Source organism: Schistocerca americana, chromosome 9 (assembly GCF_021461395.2).
Source record: "Schistocerca americana isolate TAMUIC-IGC-003095 chromosome 9, iqSchAmer2.1, whole genome shotgun sequence".
Taxonomy (NCBI): domain Eukaryota; kingdom Metazoa; phylum Arthropoda; class Insecta; order Orthoptera; family Acrididae; genus Schistocerca; species Schistocerca americana.
The window spans coordinates 108,993,327-109,015,070 of record NC_060127.1 but is presented as its reverse complement, the minus strand read 5'-3'; the positions used below and the strand labels follow the sequence as shown (position 1 = coordinate 109,015,070).

Below are 21,744 nucleotides of genomic sequence, written 5' to 3'. Positions count from 1 at the left end.
TCCGGCACACAGTTTTAATCTTCCACGAAGTTTCATATCAGCGCACACTCCGCTTCAGGGTGAAAATCTCATTCTGGAAATTACACATTGCTTCAAATTTGTCCGTATACGTATCAAATGTAGGGCATACTGCACTAATGCACAGGGCAAACGCCCTAAAAATCGGAATATTCGATGAAATGCGCCGATTCTGTGAAAACAGAGACGCCAGCGGCGATGCGTTCACCTACGAAAAGGGCTTTGAGGAAGAAAATGAGGGCTTATCTGGTCAAAGTAGCAGAGGGCGGCGATCCAGTAGCCGGGGCGATAGTTATTATGGACCAGGCATCAACGATATCGCTTAAGATTCAAGCCTTGACCCTTTCTTTTACATGATAAATAATTGTCAAACTTTAAACGCGTTTCTCTCAAAACCATGTTTTTCGGCATGCTTCTCGTCGCCCACGCTACAATTTTCATCCGATTTTAATGTTTTTCGGTTTCCCTTCAAGAATGAAAGATGAATTACCTTCAGTACATCGTAGCCGATTTTTTTATATTGATATTTAATATTTTTATCAGCCCAAAAACAAAGGTTAAAAATTTCCATTTTTGTCAAATTTCGTCAAAAAATAATTTTTTGCAAATCGCTACGATGAACTAAAATTACACGGAAGACCTAAAGAAACTGGTGTAGGTATGCGTATTCAAATACAGAGATACATAAACGGACAGAATACGGCGCTGCGGTCGGCAACGCATATATAAGACAAGGGTCTGGCGGAGTTGTTAGATCGGTTACTGCGGCTACAATAGCACGTAATCAAGATTTAAGTGAGTTTGAACATGGTGTTACAGTCGGCGCATGAGCGATGGAACACAGCATCTCCGAGATAGCGATGAAGTGGGGATTTTCCCTTAACGACCATTTCACGAGTGTACCGCGTATGTCAGGAATCCGGTAAAACATCAAATCTCCGACATCCCTACGGCCGGAAAAAGATCCTGCAAGAACGAGACCAAGTGCGCAGCTCGTGGTCGTGCAGTAGCGTTCTCTCTTCCCACGCCCGGGTTCCCGGGTTCGATTATCGGCGGGGTCAGGGACTTTCTCTGCCTCGTGATGACTGGGTGTTGTGTGCTGTCCTTAGGTTGGTTAGGTTTAAGTAGTTCTAAGTTCTAGGGGACTGATGACCATAGATGTTAAGTCCCATAGTGCTCAGAGCCATTTGAACCATTTGAATTTGAACGAGACCAACGACGACTGAAGAGAACCGTTTAACGTCACAGAAGTGCAACCCTTCCGCAAACTGCTACAGATTTCAGTGTTGGGCCATCAAGTGTCAGCGTGCGAACCATTCAACGAAACATCATCGATATGGGCTTTCGGAGCCGAAGACCCACTCGCGTACCCCTTGATGACTGCACAACACAAAGCTTTACGCCTCGCCTGGGCCAATCCACACCGACATTGGACTGTTGATGGCTGGAAACATGTTGCCTCGTCGGGCGAGTCTCGTTTCAAATCGTACCGAGCGGATGGACATGTACGGATATGGAGACAGCCTCATGAAGCCATAGACCTTGTATGTCAGCAGGGGACTGTTCAAGCTGGTGGGGGCTCTGTAATGGTGTGGCGCGTGTGTAGTTGGCGTGATACAGGACCCTTGATACGTTTAGATACGACTGTGACAGATGCCACTTACGTAAGCATTTTGTCTGATCACCTCCATCCAATCGTGTCCACTGTGTATTCCGACAGACTTGGGAAATTCCAGGAGGACAATGCGACAAACCACACTTCCAGAACTGCTAGAGCGGCTCCAGGAACACTCTTCTTAGTTTAAACACTTCCGCTGGCCACCAAACTCCCCAGACGGGAACATTATTGAGTATATCTGGGATGCCTTGCAACGTGCTGTTCAGAAGAGATCTCCGCCCCCTGGTACTCTTCCGGATTTATGGACAGCCCTGCAGGATCCATGGTGTCAATGTCCTGCAGCACTACTTGAGACACTAGTCGAGTTCGCACCACGTCGTGTTGCGGCACTTCTGTATGCTGGCGTGGGCTCTACACGATATTAAGCAGATGTACCAATTTCTTTGGCTCTTCAGTGTGTATCTGTAAGGACCAGGGTAACATGTTAACTTCATGTTTCGTAAAACCACAACCGGAGTTACAGCAGCTACCGTTGATCTATCTCGTTTGAGAGCTACCTCGCGAAAATCTCGAAATGGTTCAAATGTCTCTGAGTACTATGGGACTTAAGATCTACGGTCATCAGCCCCCTAGAACTTAGAACTACTTAAACCTAACTAACCTAAGGACATCACACACATCCATGCCCGAGGCAGGATTCGAACCTGCGACCGTAGCGGTCACGCGGTTCCAGACTGTAGCGCCTAGAACCGCACGGCCACTTCAGCCGGCTGGAAAAATCTCATTACACAGTCAACATATTAATATTTTTCATTAAAAATTACCAATAATAACTTCAAAGTACGCTTTGTTCATTTCAGCAAATTGCATTTCTCTACTAAATTCCGGCACGGATATAAAAAATCCTGGATTTGAGCAATATTTTCGGCCTTCACCTTGTCGTGCGGCCTTTACCGGTCAGTTTCTCCCATCAGTACTGGACACATACGCCACGTGGGTAACACCCTGCTCTTTTTATTTACCGGAACGATATGCGCACTCCGTCACGCCGAATGAATTTTCGACTGGACGTGAAATGGACAAGTGCCTGCCCTCCGCTAGAACCTGTCTCTGAGACAAATGTGGAGGAAGTGACGTTATCGCCGCAGTCGATACTCGGACCGGTCGCCCGCTTTTCCGGGACGTCTTAAATCAAGCGAACAATAGGTACCGCTGCCTGCACTGTGAATACCCATCTTTTGTCCCGCCGCGGGCGTTTTGTCTCACTTTTTTTCTGCCGCTAATTCGTTTGCCTTCCTGCGCAGTCCTTGCTGATTAGCCAGGGGCGTTCCCGCCGGCAGTTTCCCGCGTTCCGGGGTCTACCGGTGCGCCGTGGTGGTGGGTGGGGCCGCCCGACAGGTGTGACCACGTCGCCAATCGCGAGAAGTTTTCCGAGTCCAGGAGTCTGACCCCCCTGATTAGATAGGCCTCGACTTAGCGCTGATGTTTTAAAAACGGAGGCGCACGACATTCCCACTGTCGTAGTGACTGAGCGTTGGCTGGGTGAGCATCACAGGTAAGCCAGGCGCTGTTATCTCACTTTCGTTAGAATAATTATTACATGTAAAATTTTTTGGGAAGAAATACGGTAAAATCTTTTGTGAAATGGTTTGTCTAAAAGCAATAAACAAACTAGATTTGAAAAACCATTTGAGGAATGTTGGAATGATGCTCGAAGTCGTATGCGGTAAACGAGACGCATCAAATGTTTCTCTTATCTACACTGAAGAACCAAACAAACTGGTACACCTACGTAATATCGCGTAGGGCCCCCACGAGCACGCAGAAGTTCCGCAACATGACGCCGCATCGACTCGACTAATTTCCGAAGTAGAGCTCGAGGGAATTGACACCATAAAACTTCCAGGGCTGTCCATAGATCCGTAAGAGTACAATGGGGTATAGATCTCTTCTGAACAGCACGTTGGAAAGTATTCCAGATATGCTCAATGTTAATGTCTGGGGTGTTTGGTACCCAGCGGAAGTGTTTAAACACAGAACGGGGTTCCTTGTGCCACTCTGTAGCAATTCTGGACGTGTGGGGTGTCACATTGTCGTACTGGAATTGCCCAAGTCCGTTGGAATACACAATGGACACAGATGAATGCTGGAATTAAAACAGGATGCTTACGTACTTTTCACCTGTCAGAGTAGTATCACTCCAACTGCACACGCCCCACACCATTACAGAGCCTCCACCAGCTTCAACAGCACCCTGCTGACATGCAGTGTTCAGGGATTCATGAGGTTGTCTCCATACCCGTACACGTCCATCCGCTCGATACAATTTGGAACCGTACTCGTGCGACTAGACAACATGTTTCCAGTCATCAACAGTCCAATGTTGGTGCTGACGGGCCCAGGCGAGGCCTGAAGCTTTGTGTCATGCAGTCATCAAGAGTACACGAGTGCGTCTTGGTCTCCGAAAGACCATATCGATGATGTCTGGTTGAATGATTCGCACGATGACACTTGTTGAGAGCCCAGTATTGAAGATTGCAGTAATTTGCGGAGGGGCTGCGCTTCTGTCACGTTGAACCATTCTCTTCCGTCGTCGTTGGTCCGCTCTAGCACGATCTTTTTGCGTCTCCAGCGATGTCGGAGATTTGATGTTTTACCGGATTCCTGACATTCACGGTACACTCGTGAAACGGTCGGACGGGAAAATCTTTCTACCTCAGAGATGCTGTGGCCCATCGCTCGTGCGATGCGTGTAACACCACGTTCAAACTCACTTAAATCTCAATAACCCGCCATTGCAGCAGCAGTAACTGATCTAACAACTGCTCCAAACGCTTTTTGTCTCAAATATGCATTGCCGACCGCAGCGGCGTATTCTGTCCGTTTACATATCTCTGTATTTGAGTACGCGTGCCTGTACCAGTTTCTTTGGCGCTTCAGTGTATTTTGTTTATTACTTTTAGACGAAACATTTCATAAAACTTCCGACCGCCTTTTCTTAGTTTTGTAATTTCAAGTTTTGTTCAGAAAGCACGAAAAAAATAAAAATATAGTCTAAGACCAAAAATCTACAAATCAATTATCCGAAAAGGGCAAAAAATAAGAGCATTTGATGTACGAAGTCTATTCAAAAAAGTTCCGGAACATTCATAATGGTTTATTGGAGCGAAATGCGGTTTGCATCCCTGCACATGCTCAAATGGTACAAATGGCTCTGAGCACTTAACTTCGAAGGTCATCAGTCCCATAGAACTGAGAACTACTTAAACCTAACTAACCTAAGGACATCACACACATCCATGCCCGAGGCAGGATTCGAACCTGCGACCGTAGCGGTCACTCGGTTCCAGACTGTAGCGCATAGAACCACTCGGCATCCCACGCCGGCTGCACACGCTCGTGTAACTAGCGGAAGTTTTATTGTTGTATGTCTGTTAGTTATTGTCCAGTGCTGTATTGTGAATAACGTTGTGTCTCAAAGAATTTCGAGATGGCAGAGACAGAGGAGCAACGCGTCTGCATTAAAGTTTGCGTGAAGCTCTAGAAAGCCTTTATACAGGGTGAAAAGTATTTAAACCGACAAACTCTGGGAGGTTGTAGGGGACATGAAAACAAATATTTTTCCCAAATGCCATTTTTTCCTATGAGGAGTATTTAAGCCGGTAGAGGAAGATTTCCTGGCGGCAAATTAATTAAACCAACAAACACTTTCCTAATTTTTTTATGACCAAGCGGTAACACATTAACACAACCCAACTTCAATTACAGTAAATTTTCAAAAATGTTTCAAATGGCTCTGAGCACTATGGGACTTTAACATCTGAGGTCATCAGTGCCCTATAACTTAGAACTACTTAAACCTAACTACCCTAAGGACATCACACACATCTATGCCCGAGGCAGCATTCGAACCTGCGACCGTAGCAGTCGCGCGATTCCGGATTGCAGCGCTTAGAACCGCTTGGCCACCACGACCGGCCAAATTTTCAAAAATGCCTCCATTTACACGTAAACAAAGATTACACCGTCGGCTCGTGGTCTGTCTGACACGGGCAAAAACCCCAGGAGTATCCTGAATTGCTCCTGCTGCTGCTACTATCAGGGCAACCAGATCCTCTTCTGAGGCAACAAGAGTTGCGTAAATAAGGTTGCGCATCTCTCCCCACACAAAAAAGTCCAGAGGGCACATATCTGGTGATCGAGCAGGCCATGGTACAGGACCACCTCTGCCAATCCACGTTTCTGATAACCGTCGGTCCAGGAATCGACGCACACGACGACTTAAACGTGCCGGCGCCCCGTCATGTTGAAACCACATGCGTTGTCTTGTAGGGAGCGGGACGTCTTCCAGCAATTATGGCAATGCTCTGGCGAGAAAATGATAATAGTGCCTGCCATTTAATGGCCTAGGTAGCAGATACGGCCCAATTAAACAGCTCGCAACAACACCGACCCACACATTAACGATGAACCGCACTTGATGAGCGCTAGTAACATGCGAATTGTACATGTTGAAGACTCCATCACGCCCGAACGTTGCTTCATCGGTAAACAACACAGAGGATGGAAATGTAGGTTGCATTTCATACTGTTCTAGGTACCACTGCGAAATCTGTGCTCTGGGTGGATAATCAACTGGTTCAAGGTTGTGGACACGCTGTATGTGAAGGACTGTTCTTACATTCGTCTGACTTGTCCCCATGTTACGTGCAATTGCACGAGTGCAGATTGAAGGATCCCGCTGCAAGACAGCTTCCTCAAATTGCAGCGTTCTTACGGTGCGACAGCGTCCCTGCCCAGGTAATCTGCAGAATGACCCGGTATCACGCAAACGTTGGTACACAGCATTAAAATTGCGTGAAAATGGCAGTTCTAGTATAATATATTTGTCCAATGAATACCCGTTTATCATCTGCATTTCTTCTTGGTATAGCAATTTTAATGGTCAGCAGTGTATTATTGTTTAATGTTCATTCAGGACCGAGTACCACTATATCGGTTTCAAAGCGCTATTTCCTGCAGGGGACAGAGATGTTGCGGACATCTGGAAAGAGTAAAAGTGGCGACATTCCCTTCTTCGCGGTTTTCCGCGACTTTCACACGTGTATCCTGTGTGCTCCGTCCTACCAGCTGCTGCATTGCGTCACTCATTCCAGTTCCGTTTCGTAGTAACAGAAGGCGCTTAGCAGTTACCGAATGCTCCCACGAAGCGGAATGAAGGCTCTTCTAGGGCACTCAATCCCTTGGAGTTTTCCGTTCGTGCTCTAACTCCTCCTGCGTATCATAATCCACACATATAAATTTCGGTAGAAATCAGTAAACCCGTCGAGCGTTTAAAGAATCAAACATTCACGTATAAAATAGCGTCAAACACCGATATGCAACATGTTTTATGCTCCGGTATTACGATTTTTTTGGAGAAGGAAAATCTCCCCTATAAAAAAGCAACACTCATTGCGAAAGCGGAGATCTTGCGAAACTCAGCTCACTGCGTCCTCGACGAGATCCACGGCGCCGCAGGCATCGGCGCTAAAGTTGACGCCGTGTTGCTGCAGCTCTAGCAGAAGCGCATGACTCTGTTCCTAGAGCAAAATTGTCGGTAGGTTTGAAAGATACAGATATGCACGACCAGAAATATCAGGAAGAGTAATCACAGATCGCACGGAAGGATTTAACTGTTCATTTCTACTGCACGGTGTTAGAGAGGGGAACAGTAGGTAAACAGTACGAAAGTGGTTCGATGAACCCTCTGTCAGGCAATTAAGCGTGAAGCGCGTAGGTATGCAGGGTGATTACAATTAAACTTTCAAACCGCGGTAGAAATAACACCACTGGTCAGAATGGCGTCAAATTGCAACGGAATATTATCGGAGAAGGGGGGAAATACACTCCTGGAAATTGAAATAAGAACACCGTGAATTCATTGTCCCAGGAAGGGGAAACTTTATTGACACATTCCTGGGGTCAGATACATCACATGATCACACTGACAGAACCACAGGCACATAGACACAGGCAACAGAGCATGCACAATGTCGGCACTAGTACAGTGTATATCCACCTTTCGCAGCAATGCAGGCTGCTATTCTCCCATGGAGACGATCGTAGAGATGCTGGATGTAGTCTTGTGGAATGGCTTGCCATGCCATTTCCACCTGGCGCCTCAGTTGGACCAGCGTTCGTGCTGGACGTGTAGACCGCGTGAGACGACGCTTCATCCAGTCCCAAACATGCTCAGTGGGGGACAGATCCGGAGATCTTGCTGGCCAGGGTAGTTGACTTACACCTTCTAGAGCACGTTGGGTGGCACGGGATACATGCGAACGTGCATTGTCCTGTTGGAACAGCAAGTTCCCTTGCCGGTCTAGGAATGGTAGAACGATGGGTTCGATGACGGTTTGGATGTACCGTGCACTATTCAGTGTCCCCTCGACGATCACCAGTGGTGTACGGCCAGTGTAGGAGATCGCTCCCCACACCATGATGCCGGGTGTTGGCCCTGTGTGCCTCGGTCGTATGCAGTCCTGATTGTGGCGCTCACCTGCACGGCGCCAAACACGCATACGACCATCATTGGCACCAAGGCAGAAGCGACTCTCATCGCTGAAGACGACACGTCTCCATTCGTCCCTCCATTCACGCCTGTCGCGACACCACTGGAGGCGGGCTACACGATGTTGGGGCGTGAGCGGAAGACGGCCTAACGGTGTGCGGGACCGTAGCCCAGCTTCATGGAGACGGTTCCGAATGGTCCTCGCCGATACCCCAGGAGCAACAGTGTCCCTAATTTGCTGGGAAGTGGCAGTGCGGTCCCCTACGGCACTGCGTAGGATCCTATGGTCTTGGCGTGCATCCGTGTGTCGCTGCGGTCCAGTCCCAGGTCGACGGGCACGTGCACCTTCCGCCGACCACTGGCGACAACATCGATGTACTGTGGACACCTCACGCCCCACGTGTTGAGCAATTCGGCGGTACGTCCACCCGGCCTCCCGCATGCCCACTATACGCCCTCGCTCAAAGTCCGTCAACTGCACATACGGTTCACGTCCACGCTGTCGCGGCATGCTACCAGTGTTAAAGACTGCGATGGAGCTCCGTATGCCACGGCAAACTGGCTGACACTGACGGCGGCGGTGCACAAATGCTGCGCAGCTAGCGCCATTCGACGGCCAACACCGCGGTTCCTGGTGTGTCCGCTGTGCCGTGCGTGTGATCATTGCTTGTACAGCCCTCTCGCAGTGTCCGGAGCAAGTATGGCGGGTCTGACACACCGGTGTCGATGTGTTCTTTTTTCCATTTCCAGGAGTGTATATACCACAAGAAAAATGTAGCAATAGATGGCGCTGTAAGCATGATAATTTAATAGTGGTTCAAATGGTTGAAATGGCTCTGAGCACTATGGGACTTAACATCTGTGGTCATCAGGCCCCTAGAACTTAGAGCTACTTCAGTCTAACTAACCGAAGGACATCACACACATCCAGGCCCGAGGCAGGATTCGAACCTGCGACCGTAGCGGCCACGTGTTCCAGACTGAAGCGCCTAGAAACGCAGGGCCACAACGGCTGGCGTTTAATAGTGGTCGACTATAAATGACAAATGAATCATACAACAATGCCTAAGGTGTGCGTTTGACGTTAAACAAACTGTACTACTCAGTGTTCAAACGGCTCTGAGCACTATGGGACTTAACATCTGTGGTCATCAGTCCACTAGAACTTAGAACTACTTAAACCCAACTAACTTAAGGACATCACACACATCCATGCCCGAGGCACGATTCGAATCTGCGATCGTAGGGGTCACGCGGTTCCAGACTGAAGCGCCTAGAACCGCACGGCCACACCGGCGGCACTACTCACGAAGGAACCTCCCCACCGCACCCCCCTCAGATTTAGTTATAAGCTGGCACAGTGGATAGGCCTTGAAAAACTGAACGTAGATCGACCGAGAAAACAGGAAGAAGTTGTCTGGAACTATGAAAAAATAAGCAAAATATACAAACTGAGTAGTCCAGGTGCAAGATAGGCAACATCAAGGACAGTGTGAGATCAGGAGCGCTGTGGTCCCGCGGTTTGCGTGAACAGCTGCGGAACGAGAGGTCCTTGGTTCAAGTCTTCCCATGAGTAAAAAGTTTCCTTTTTTTTTTATTTTCGCAAAGTTATGATCTGTCCGTACGTTCATTGACGTCTCTGTTCACTGTAACAAGTTTAGTGTCTGTGTTTTGCGTCCGCACCGCAAAACCGTGCATAGACGAAAGGACGTCCCTCTCCAATGGGAACCGAAATCATTTGATCGCAAGGTCATAGGTCAACCGATTCCCCCACAGGAAACCACGTCTGATGTATTCGATACGACACTGGTGATGGCATGTGCGTCACATGACAGGAATATGTTGTCGACCCACCTAACTTGTACACTTGGCGAATGGGTAAAAAGGTTCTTCTACCTTGCCCGATTTAGGTTTCCTTGTGGATGTGATAATCACTCCCAAAAAGTGATGAAAACATAAGAGTTTGTCACATAAACTGCAACAAATGAATGCAACACTTTCACAGTCGCACAGTTTTCCCTGTGCTCTGTCAAAACATGTGTTTAACGTTTCCAAATTTTTCCGTGTGTAGACCGTCAAATCCTGCGTTTGTCCAAGCAAATCTGAACATGTCCTGGAATTTTGGAACGCGAAGTTTTTGTGTCAGTGCCTGAACTTTGATAAGTGTCTGAAAATAAAAAGGTTAAACTTTTCACTCGAGGGAAGACTTCAACCAAGGACCTCTCATTCCGCAGCTCCTCACGCTAACCACGGGACCACGGCGATCTTGAGCTCACTTTATCCTTCATGTTGCTTATCTTCCATATGGACTACTCAGTTTGTATATTTTGCTTATTTTTCATAGTTCCACACAACTTCTTCCTGTTTTCTCGATTGATCTGTGATCAGTTTTTCAAGGCCTATCCACTGTGCCAGCTTATAACTAAATCTGAGGGGGGTGCGATAGGGAGGTTCCCTTGTCAGTGTGCATCGGTGTCCAGGTGTGGTACTGTTAGTTACGTAAGCCCATTGACGACGGCTAGCGCCATATCAAATCGGATGGAAAAATCAGTTTTAAATTGTGCTGAGGCCAAAAACCGCATAAAAAGTATCAATCACGTTGGTTTTTAATTGTCCTGAGGCCATAAACCGCATGAAAAGCATCAATAAAAATCAAATCGGATTATTAATGTCCGTGTGACTGCTGCAAAACATGTTCAATATGCTGTCCACCGTTTTCTGCAAAAAGTTGAAATCGAGAAACAGCATGTTCCACAACTGATCGAAGTGTTTCTGGGGTTACGTTCACAATGTGTTGTGCAACACGTGCCTTCAATGCAGCTAATTTTGCAATCGGAACACTGAACACAACATCTTTCAGATAGCCCCGCAGCCAGAAGTCACACGGATTAAGATCAGTTGATCGGGACGACCAGGCCTTACGGAAATGAAGGCTGATAATTCTAACATTTCCGAAATGGTGCTTCAGCAGCTGCTTCACTGGATTTATAATGTGTGGAGGTGCGCCATCTTGCATAAAAATGATCCCATCCACACATCCACGCTGTTGGAGAGCTGGAATGACGTGGTAGCGCAAAAGACACTCGTAGCGCTTACCAGTGACGGTACAGGTAACAGGACCGGAAGCGCCTGTCTCTCCGAAAAAATATGGCCGTATGATAAATGATGCCGTAAACCCACACCACACAGTGACCTTTTCAGGATGGTTGATTTGCGTGAGGATTTTCCGTTGCGCATACTCGTCAATTCTGTGTATTGAGATATCCTGTCAGATGGAAGTGGGCTTCGTCTCTCCACAACATCTTCCACAGCCAACCATTGTCCACTTCCATGCAAACAAGAAATTCTAAAGCAAAGGTCTCTCTTGCTGGCAGGTCAACATGGAGCAACTCGTGCGCATGCGTAATTTTGAGTGGATAGCAAAGAAGGATGCTCGGTAGAATTTTACGCACCGTGATCACAGATATGTCCAATGTCCGGGGAATTCTCCGTGTACTAAACGTTTGCACACCAACAGTCGTCTCCTCCTGCATTTCTGTGGCCACTGCTTCCACTGACGTCGAATCAATTCGTTTCCTCCCTCTACCAGATTACATATCAAAAGAAACCGTCTTTTCGAATTTCCGAATCATTTTCTCCAGACTCACAGCAGTCATCGGACCAAAGCCTGTTTTTCCAGCGCTTCAGTGTCTGGAACGTCTGCAGAGCAACAGTGCACAGAGGTCATTCTTGAAATACAGCTTTACAAGCAGAGCGCGATCCTGCATTGAGAAAGTCATGGCGAACATCGCAGGCGCGAAAGGAGGAAAAGCCATGTACCCAGCGTGTTTATACCAATTTCAGCGGGTCGTGCGAATGACAGGTGTTTTCATTTACGTATTATGACACATACAGCGCCATCTATTGATCAGTTTTCACACTTTTTTTCTTCTAACATATGTTTTACCCCTTCTCCGATGATAATCCTTTGCAATCTGACGTCATTCAGACCAGTGGTGTTATTTCTACAGCGTTTCGAAAGTTTACCTTTTAATTTGATTATATTTTCACGCAATTTGGGTGCGTGGATCCTGAGAAATCAGTACCCAAAACAACCACCTCTGGCCGTAATAACGGCCTTGATACGCCTGAGCATTGAGTCAAACAGAGCTTGGATGGCGTGTACAGGTACACCTGCCCATGCAACTTCAACACGATACCACAGTTCATCAAGAGTAGTGACTGGCGTATTGTGACGAGCCAGTTGCTCGTCCGCCATTGACCAGACGTTTTCAATTGGTGAGAGATCTGGAGAATGCGCTGGCCAGGGCAGCAGTCGAACATTTTCTGTATCCAGAAAGGCCCGTACACGACCTGCAACATGCGGTCGTGAATTATCCCGCTGAAATGGAGGGTTTCGCAAGGATCGAATGAAGGGTAGACCCACGGGTCGTAACGTCCACTGTTCAAAGTGCCGTCAATGCGAACAAGAGGTGGCCGAGACGTGTAATCAATGGCTCCCGATACCATCACGCAGGGTGATACGCCAGTATGGCTAAGACGAATACACGCTTCCAATGTGCGTTCACCGCGATGTCGACAAACACGGATGCGACCATCATGATGCTGTAAACAGAACCTGGATTGATCCGAAAAAATGTTTTGCCGTTCGTGCACCCAGGTCCGTCGTCGAGTACACCATCGCAGGCGCTCCTGTCTGTGATGCAGCGTCAAGGGTAACCGCAGCCACGGTCTCCGAGCTGATAGTCCATGCTGCTGCAAACGTCGTCGAACTGTTCGTGCAGATGCCTGTCGTGTTGCAAACGTCCCCATCTGTTGACTCAGGGATCGAGACGTGGCTGCACGATCCGTTACAGCCATGCGGATAAGATGCCTGTCATCTCGACTGATAGTGATACGAGGCCGTTGGGATCCAGCACGGCGTTCCGTATTACCCTCTTGAACCCACCGATTCCATACTCTGCTAACAGTCATCGAATCTCGACCAACGCGAGCTGCAATGTCGCCATACGATAAACCGCAATCGCGATAGGCTACAATACGACCTTTATCACAATGGGAAACGTGATGGTACGCATTTCTCCTCCTTACACGATGCATCACAACAACGTTTCACCAGGTAACGCCGGTCAACTGCTGTTTGTGTATGAGAAATCGGTTGGAAACTTTCCTCATGTCAGCACGTTGTAGGTGTCGCCACCGGCGCCCAACCTTGTGTGAATGCTCTAAAAAGCTAATCATTTGCATATCACAGCGTCTTCTTCCTGTCCGTTAAATTTCGCGTCTGTAGCTCGTCATCTTCGTGGTGTAGCAATTTTAATGGCCAGTAGTGTATATACGAGGGGGGACCCGAAAGAAACCGGACTCCGAGGGCGTTGCCACTCGTAGACGTAGTGCAAGGTTCTCACACTAGATGGTGTTAGTTGTGACCTTCATGAAACAGCAGTCCAGACCGCGTCTGTGCAGAGCTGAACGTGCAAGTGTGGTATTGCGTTTCTCTGACTGTTGGCGTGTTACCTATGCGAAGTCGTTGGGCCAACTTGAAAAGAACAAAGAGCGTGTGTGAAATTTTGTTTCCTGCTTAAAAAAACTGCAACGCAGACACACCAAATGCTTCAGGAAGCTTTCCAGGAGGACGTATGAGCCGCACACAGGTTTTCGAGTGGTTTGAGCGCTTTAAACGTGGTGAGATGTGTGTTGAAGGCCAAGCTCCTTCTGGACGCCCTTCAACATCACGAAATGAGGAGAACATTGAAAAGGTCCGCCAAAAGATCAACGAGGATCGTCGCCAAGCGATCGACCAAATTTCAGCAGAGACAGGAATCAGTTGGAGCTGGTGCCAGCGGATTTTGAGCGAGGATTTGCACATGAGACGTGTTGCTCCTAAATTTGTTCCGCGCCTTCTCACACAGGAGCAAACAACCATCTGCATGAATGTGTGTCATAACTTGAGAATGGAGATTACACGTGCTCCAAATTTCTCGAACAAAGTCATTACAGGGGATGAGAGTTGGTGTTACGGGTATGACCCACAAACCGAGCAAGCGTCAAGCCAGTGGAGGACTCCCAACTCTCCCAGACCAAAAAAAGCAAGGCAAGTGAGGTCAAATGTGAAGAAGATGATCATTGTTTTTGATGTTCGTGGAATTGTGCATCGGGAATTCGTACCCCCTGGCCAGACTATTAACCAGCAATTTTACTTGGATGTTTTAAGGCGTCTGCGAGAGGATGTGAGGAGGAAACGGCCGGAACTTTGGCGATCAGGTGACTGGTTTCGGCATCACGACAACACTTCAGCACACACGCCCTTACGAGTGACCCACTATTTGGCACCTCAGAGGTGGTCTGTCGTTCCCCACGCTCCGTATTCGCCGGACCTAGCCCCGTGCGACTTTTTCCTATTTCCACGAATGAAAAAAACGCTAAGAGGGGAGCGTTATGACGATGTGGAGGCAGTAAAAACAGCTTCGCAAAGGTCACTGGACAATATCAAACTTAAAGAGTTGCAAACATGCTTCCAACAGTGGGAAAAGAGACTTGACAAGTGCATTGCATGTAATGGAGAGTGTTTTGAAGGTGACTGAAGTAATTTTGTGAAAAGGTTCTTCAATAAATTTTTTATGACAACAATCCGGTTTCTTTTGGGTCCCCCCTGGTATGAGACAACTCAGCCCCAAAAACAAGATAGACGACTTACGGATGTGGCTGAGGGAATCGCGGATGTGGTGCGGGCAGCGTTCGTCGTGTCCGCGCTCTCCGCTGCCCGCGCCGGCCACTCTGAGCTGAGCTGGGCTGTGGCGCCGCTGCCGCGTGCATGGGCCGTGGTGCGAGTGTGGAGTGCGTGACGTGCCCACAGGTGTCGGCATGGCGACGGCGATGACATGGCTGGCTCTGGCGCTCTTGGGGGCGTGTCTGGTGGCTGCAGGCGAGCGCGGCGGTTGCGGCGACAACGTGGTGCCGCCCTACATCCTCCACACCGAGCCCTGCCGGCTCAGGGCCTCCAGGGGTGAGTACTCCGCCTCTTCTTTGTGCTGACTGCCCGGTCTCACGCCAGCTTTTGTTGCGGTCTGCGCCGCGCTGGATTACCCGAGCGGTCTCAGGCGCTGCAGTCGTGGACTGTGCGGAGTGGTTACACGACAATAACATCCCTGTAATGGACTGGCCTGCAGACTCCTGACCCGAATCCCATAGAACACCTTTGGGATGTTTTGGAACTCCGATTTCGTGCCAGGCCTCACAGACCGACATCGATAACCCTCGTCAGTGCATCTCTCCTCGAAGAACGGACTGCCATTCCCCAAGAAACCTTCCAGTACCTCATTGAAAGTATGCCTGCGAGAGTGGAAGTTGCCATCAAGGCTAAGAGTGAGCCAACACGGTATTAAATTCCAGCATTACCGATGGAGGGCGCCACGAACTTGTAAGTCATTTTCTGGCAGGTGTCCGGATACTTTTGATCACATTGTGTATATGTCCGATTCACGGGAGTTTTCATGGTGTTGTCAAACTGTTGTGTACATAGTTCCGCATAATCAGGGAGTACACAACTTTCCCACTAGAGCACACCCCGGTAAGCACAACAGCGCAGGCGCAGCGCTCGTCCGTCTCTGCACTACGAGATGGTGCAGCCATAGAGACGGACCAAATTCTGCTTCCGCCGATCCGCATATTAATACGTAACACAGCCAATGAGATTGCTGCTAATGTAGAACCTTTTCTCCTCGCGGATCACACTCGCGCGGTGATACCTGAACGCTCGAGGTATTATAACGAGTGCACAGACCTCTGATTAGTCAGTCTGCATTTGTCTGCTCCAGTCTGTACCAGTCTGCATTAGTCTATAGTCAAGTTTCAGTCCGCGCGTAATAAGATTACCATATTCCTGTACATAGCCATGGAGAGAAATGTATAGACACTTTGTCAAGTATCAGAGATATGTGAGAATAAGATTAACGTACCAAAACCAAAGGAACTTCAGATTGTCAATTGTAGATAGCATCCAGAACCAAGTTAAGTTATTTTTATGGTTGTTATTATTTTAATAAATGTGTGTGAAAATTAATCAAGTTCTGTTTAAAGTTGGTCACTGTCAAACTGCTACTCTAAGCGTGCAAGTGGCATTTCTATCGTCTGACCTAACGGCAAAAGATAAACACTCCATGATAAGACCACGAGACATATTGCTGACACTTGCCTGCTTCGTTAGACCGACAAGTCGAATAATCTGATGATGTGTGTACCGAAGGGCTTACAGTACGCACGCCACACAAACATATCTGAAACGTATGACCCCAAAGGGAAAAAATCCGAAAAACTTATAAACAGTTTCATTACACCAAAACAAGAAAAAAGTGTTTAGTAAACATGGGCTGCAAAGCGCATAGGTTAAGAGATTTCTTGTTCTTGAATACTATGAAACGTCTCTTCTCTTGCAAGCTGTTTGCTTTTCATATTTTGGAGCAGATATATGGGCCATAAAAAGAAAAATAATGTCTAGTAACCGTGGACTCTAAAGTGTATACACTAGTGAAAATGAGCAAGTGTTCGCAGCTCTTAAAGTATGCATTTTAGAGTCCATTGTTGCCAGGCTTTTTTCTCTTGTTTTGGTCAATAATTCTCCCTCCAAAAATATGGAGAGCAAAGACCTTGCAGTAGAAGAGCTCTACTTTCTAGTATCGAAGATGAACTAGTGCTGACACCTCTTAAAGTATGTGTCTTAGAGCGCACGTTTACTGGACATTTTTTCTTATTTCTGTGTAGAGAACCTGTCCCTAAAGTTTCTCGTTGCTTTTTGGGACGCCCTGCGAACGCTGCTAGATATATTGGATGCTTAGTGAAATGTAACTGCCAAAAGGCTACATTTTTCTTAGCAACAGCGGGTATTATCGCTTATATTGTAGAACTGTGTAACAAACAATTTGCCGCGAGGGATTAGCCGAGCGGTCTGAGGCGCTGCAGTCATGGACTGTGCGGCTGGTCCGGCGGAGGATCGAGTCCTCCCTCGGGCTTGGTTGTGTGTGTTTGTCCTTGGGATAATTTAGGTTAAGTAGTGTGTAAGCTTAGGGACTGATGACCTTAGCCGTTAAGTCCCATAAGATTTCACACACATTTGAACACTTGTTGCGGTCTGCCACCATCTGCTGTCCTGTGCCAGCTTCTTCATCTCCGAGTCTCATGTCCGCCCGACTTCCTCGATTATTCGGTGGATATTGTAAGACAACGAAACACCTACGGCCATCCTTGTGTCGTCATTTACAGTGTAGCTACCACTTTCGGCGCTTCATTGCACCGCCTTCACGCGTTAGCTGACACTTCGGTCAGTTGTGGAACACGCTGTTTCTCGATTTCAACTTGTTGCAGAAAACGGTGGACACCATATTGAACATGTTCTGCAGCTGTCACACGGAAATTAATAATCCGATTTTATTTTTATTGATGCTTTTTATGCGGTTTATGGCCTCAGGACAATTAAAAACCAATGTCATTGATACTTTTTATGCGGTTTTTGGCCTCGACACAATTTAAAACCGATTTTTCCATCCGATTTGATATGACCCTTGCCGTCGTCAATGGGCTGACGTAACTAACAGTATCACACCTGGACACCGATGCACGCTGACAAGGGAACCTCCCCATCGCACCCCCCTCAGATTTAGTTATAAGCTGGCACAGTGGATAGACCTTGAAAAACTGATCACAGATCAATCGAGAAAACAGGAAGAAGTTGTGTGGAACTATGAAAAAATAAGCATAATATGCAAACTGAGTAGTCCATATGGAAGATAAGCAACATGAAGGATAAAGTGAGCTCAAGAACGCCGTGGTCCCGTGGTTAGTGTGAGGAGCTGCGGAGAGGTCCTTGGTTCAAGTCTTCCCTCGAGTGAAAAGTTTAATCTTTTTATTTTCAGACACTTATCAAAGTGCAGGCACTGACACAAAAACTTCGCGTTCCAAAATTCCAGGACATGTTCAGATTTGCTTGGACATACGCAGGATTTGACGGTCTACACACGGAAAAATTTGAAAACGTTAAACACATGCTTTGACAGAGCACAGGGAAAACTGTGCGACTGTGAAACTGTTGCATTCATTTGTTGCAGTTTATGTCACAAACTCTTATGTTTTCATCACTTTTTGGGTGTGATTATCACATCCACAAGAAAACCTAAATCGGGCAAGGTAGAAGAACCTTTTTACCCATTCGCCAAGTGTACAAGTTAGGTGGGTCGACAACATATTCCTGTCATGTGACGCACATGCCATCACCAGTGTCGTATCGAATACATCAGACGTGGTTTCCTGTGGGGGAATCGGTTGACCTATGACCTTGCGATCAAATGTTTTCGGTTCCCATTGGAGAGGCACGTCCTTTCGTCTACTAATCGCACGGTTTTGCGGTGCGGTCGCAAAACACAGACACTAAACTTATTACAGTGAACAGAGACGTCAATGAACGTACGGACAGATCATAACTTTGCGAAAATAAAAAAAAGAAACTTTTTACTCATGGGAAGACTTGAACCAAGGACCTCTCGTTCCGCAGCTGCTCACGCAAACCGCGGGACCACAGCGCTCCTGATCTCACACTGTCCTTGATGTTGCCTATCTTGCACATGGACTACTCAGTATGTATATTTTGCTTATTTTTTTCATAGTTCCACACAACTTCTTCCTGTTTTCTCGGTTGATCTATGTTCAGTTTTTCAAGGCCTATCCACTGTGCTAACTTACAACTAAATCTGAGGGAGGTGCGGTGGAGAGGTTCCCTTGTGAGTAGTGTCGGCCGGTGTGGCCGTGCGGTTCTAGGCGCTTCAGTCTGGAACCGCGTGACCGCTACGGTCGCAGGTTCGAATCCTGCCTCGGGCATGGATGTGTGTGATGTCCTTAAGTTAGTTTGGTTTAAGTAGTTCTAAGTTCTAGTGGACTGATGACCACAGATGTTAAGTCCCATAGTGCTCAGAGCCGTTTGAACACTGAGTAGTACAGTTTGTTTATTGTCAAACGTACACCTTAGGCATTGTTGTGTGATTCATTTGTCATTTATAGTCGACCAATATTAAACCATCATGCATACAGCGCCATCTATTGCTACATTTTTCTTCTGCCATACGTCTTCCCCCTTCTCCGACAATATTACGTTGCAATTTGACGCCAATTTTGACCAGTGGTGTTATTTCTACCGAAAGCTTAACTTTAGTTGTAATCACCCTGCACACCTACGTGACTACTCTGCAATTCACGCTTAATTGCCTGACAGAGGGCTCATCGAATCACTTTCGAACTATTTATCTACTGTTCCCCTCTTAACACCGTGCAGTAGAAATGAACAGTTAAATCCTTCCGTGCGATCTGTGATTACTCTTCCTGATAGTTCTGAACCTCTTTTAATCTATACCTTATTGTCTCTGTACATTTAAATAACCTGTAAAAGATAGCGATGCTTATCTGTATCTTTCAAACCTTCCCACAGCGTCCATACATAGACTGTAGAGCCAAGAAAGCTGGTACACCTGGCTAATATCGTGTAGGGCCCTCCAAGCACGCAGAAGTGCCGCAACACGACGTGGCGTGGACTTGACTAATGTCTCAAGTAGTGCTGGAAAGAACTGACACCATGAATCCTACAGGGCTGTCCATAAATCGGTAAGAGCACGACGGAGTGGACATCTCTTCTGAACAGCACGTTACAAGGCATCCCAGATATGCTCAATAATGTTTGTCTGGGGAGTTCGGTGACCAGCGGAAGTGTTCAAACTCAGAACAGTGTTCCTGGAGCCACTCTGTAGCAACTCTGAACGAGTCAGGTGTCACATTGTCCTGCTGGAATTGCCCAAGTCCATCAGAATCCACAATGGACATTGCAAGTAGTCTGTTTAGGTGTTTATATTGGTAACGCCACGCAGCACTCTGTATGAAAATCACTGGCTGTGCTGTGTGCAGTTTGTGGTTGGTTGGCATTGTTGTAATATTCGCTATTGTAGTGTTGGGCAGTTGGATGTGAACAGCGCGTAGCGGTGCGCAGTTGGAGTTGAGCCGCCAGCACTGGTGGATGTGGGGAGAGAGATGGCGGAATTTTGAGAGCGGATGATCTGAAAGTGTGTCCATCAGAAAGACTAAATTTGTAAGATATACTGATTTTTGAGCGCTATTAAGGTAAATACATTGTTTGTTCTCTATCAAAATCTTTCTTTTGCTAACTGTGCTTATCAGTAGTTAGTGCCTTCACTTTTATTTAGCTGGCAGTAGTGGCGCTTGCTGTATTGCAGTAGTTCGAGTAACGAAGATTTTTGTGAAGTAAGTGATTCATGAAAGGTATAGGTTATAGTAACTCAGGGCCAGTCTTTCCTAGGGATTATTGAAAGTCAGATTGCGTTGTGCTAAAAATATTGTGTGTCAGTTTATTAATGATCTGAATAAGTAAAGAGAGAAATGTCTGTGCGCGTTCAGTTTTACTCAGCTGTTTGAAAATCAAATAACGTAAGGAGTTTATCAGCACAATTATTCATAAATTTTTGTAAGGGGAGGTTTCAAAATGAATAGATGCAGTTGATCATACAGGATGCTTACGTACGTGCCGCCTGTCAGACTCGTATCTTGATGTATCAGGGGTCCCATATCATTGCAACTGCACGCACTCTATACCATTACAGAGTCTCCACCAGCTTGAGCAGTGCCCTGCTGATATGCAGGGTCCATGGATTCATGTGGTTGTCTCTATACCCCTACACGTCCATCCGCTCGATACAATTTGAAACGAGACTCGTCCGACCGGGCAACATGTTTCCAGGAATCAACAGTCCAATGTCGGTGTTGACGGGCCCATGCGAGGATTAAACCTTTGTGTCATGCAGTCATCAAGGGTACACGAGCGGGTCTTCGGCTCTGAAAGCCTTGATCGATGATGTTTCATTGAATGGTTCTCACGCTGATACTTGTTGTTGAGCAAGCATTGAAATCTGCAGCAATTTGCGCAAGGGTTGCTCTTCTGTCACGTTGAGCTATTCTCTTCAGCCGTCGCTGGCCCCGTTCTTGTAGGATCTTTTCCGGCCGCAGCGACGTCGGAGATTTGATGCTACATCGGATTCCTGATATTCACGGTACACTCGTGAAATGTTCGTACGGGAAAATCTCGACTTCATCGCTACCTTGGAGATGCTGTGTCGCATCGATCCTGCTCCTGCTACAACACCACGTTCAAACTCACTTAAATTTTGACAACCTGCCATTGTAGCAGCAGTAACCGACCTAACAACTTCGCCGTATTCTGCCTGTTTACATGCCTCTGTATTTGAATAGGCGTGCCTCTACCACTTTCTTTGGCTCTTCAGTGTACGATGCATCAGTAGCCTGCAGCTGGTTTACGCAGACTACCTGTATCTGTGACGTCATCTCTCCCACCCATCAGCTCCTGATGGTTGGAGAGACAACGTCAGTTACAGGTAGTCTGCGTAAACCAGCTGTTGGCCACTCACGCATCGTACACTCCTGGAAATGGAAAAAAGAACACATTGACACCGGTGTGTCAGACCCACCATACTTGCTCCGGACACTGCGA

At 47.2% G+C, this 21,744-nt stretch overlaps 1 protein-coding gene across 1 annotated transcript in view; it reads left to right on the top strand.

The window, feature by feature from the left end:
- Window positions 1-3,123: 3,123 nt before the first annotated feature.
- LOC124551013 (peroxidase-like) overlaps window positions 3,124-21,744 on the top strand; it is a 199,080-nt gene continuing 180,459 nt past the window's right edge. The window contains exons 1-2 of the mRNA XM_047125858.1: window positions 3,124-3,191; window positions 15,046-15,195. Coding sequence (XP_046981814.1) covers window positions 15,054-15,195 — 142 coding nt within the window. The 5' untranslated portion in view covers window positions 3,124-3,191; window positions 15,046-15,053. The remainder of the gene's footprint in view (window positions 3,192-15,045; window positions 15,196-21,744) is intronic.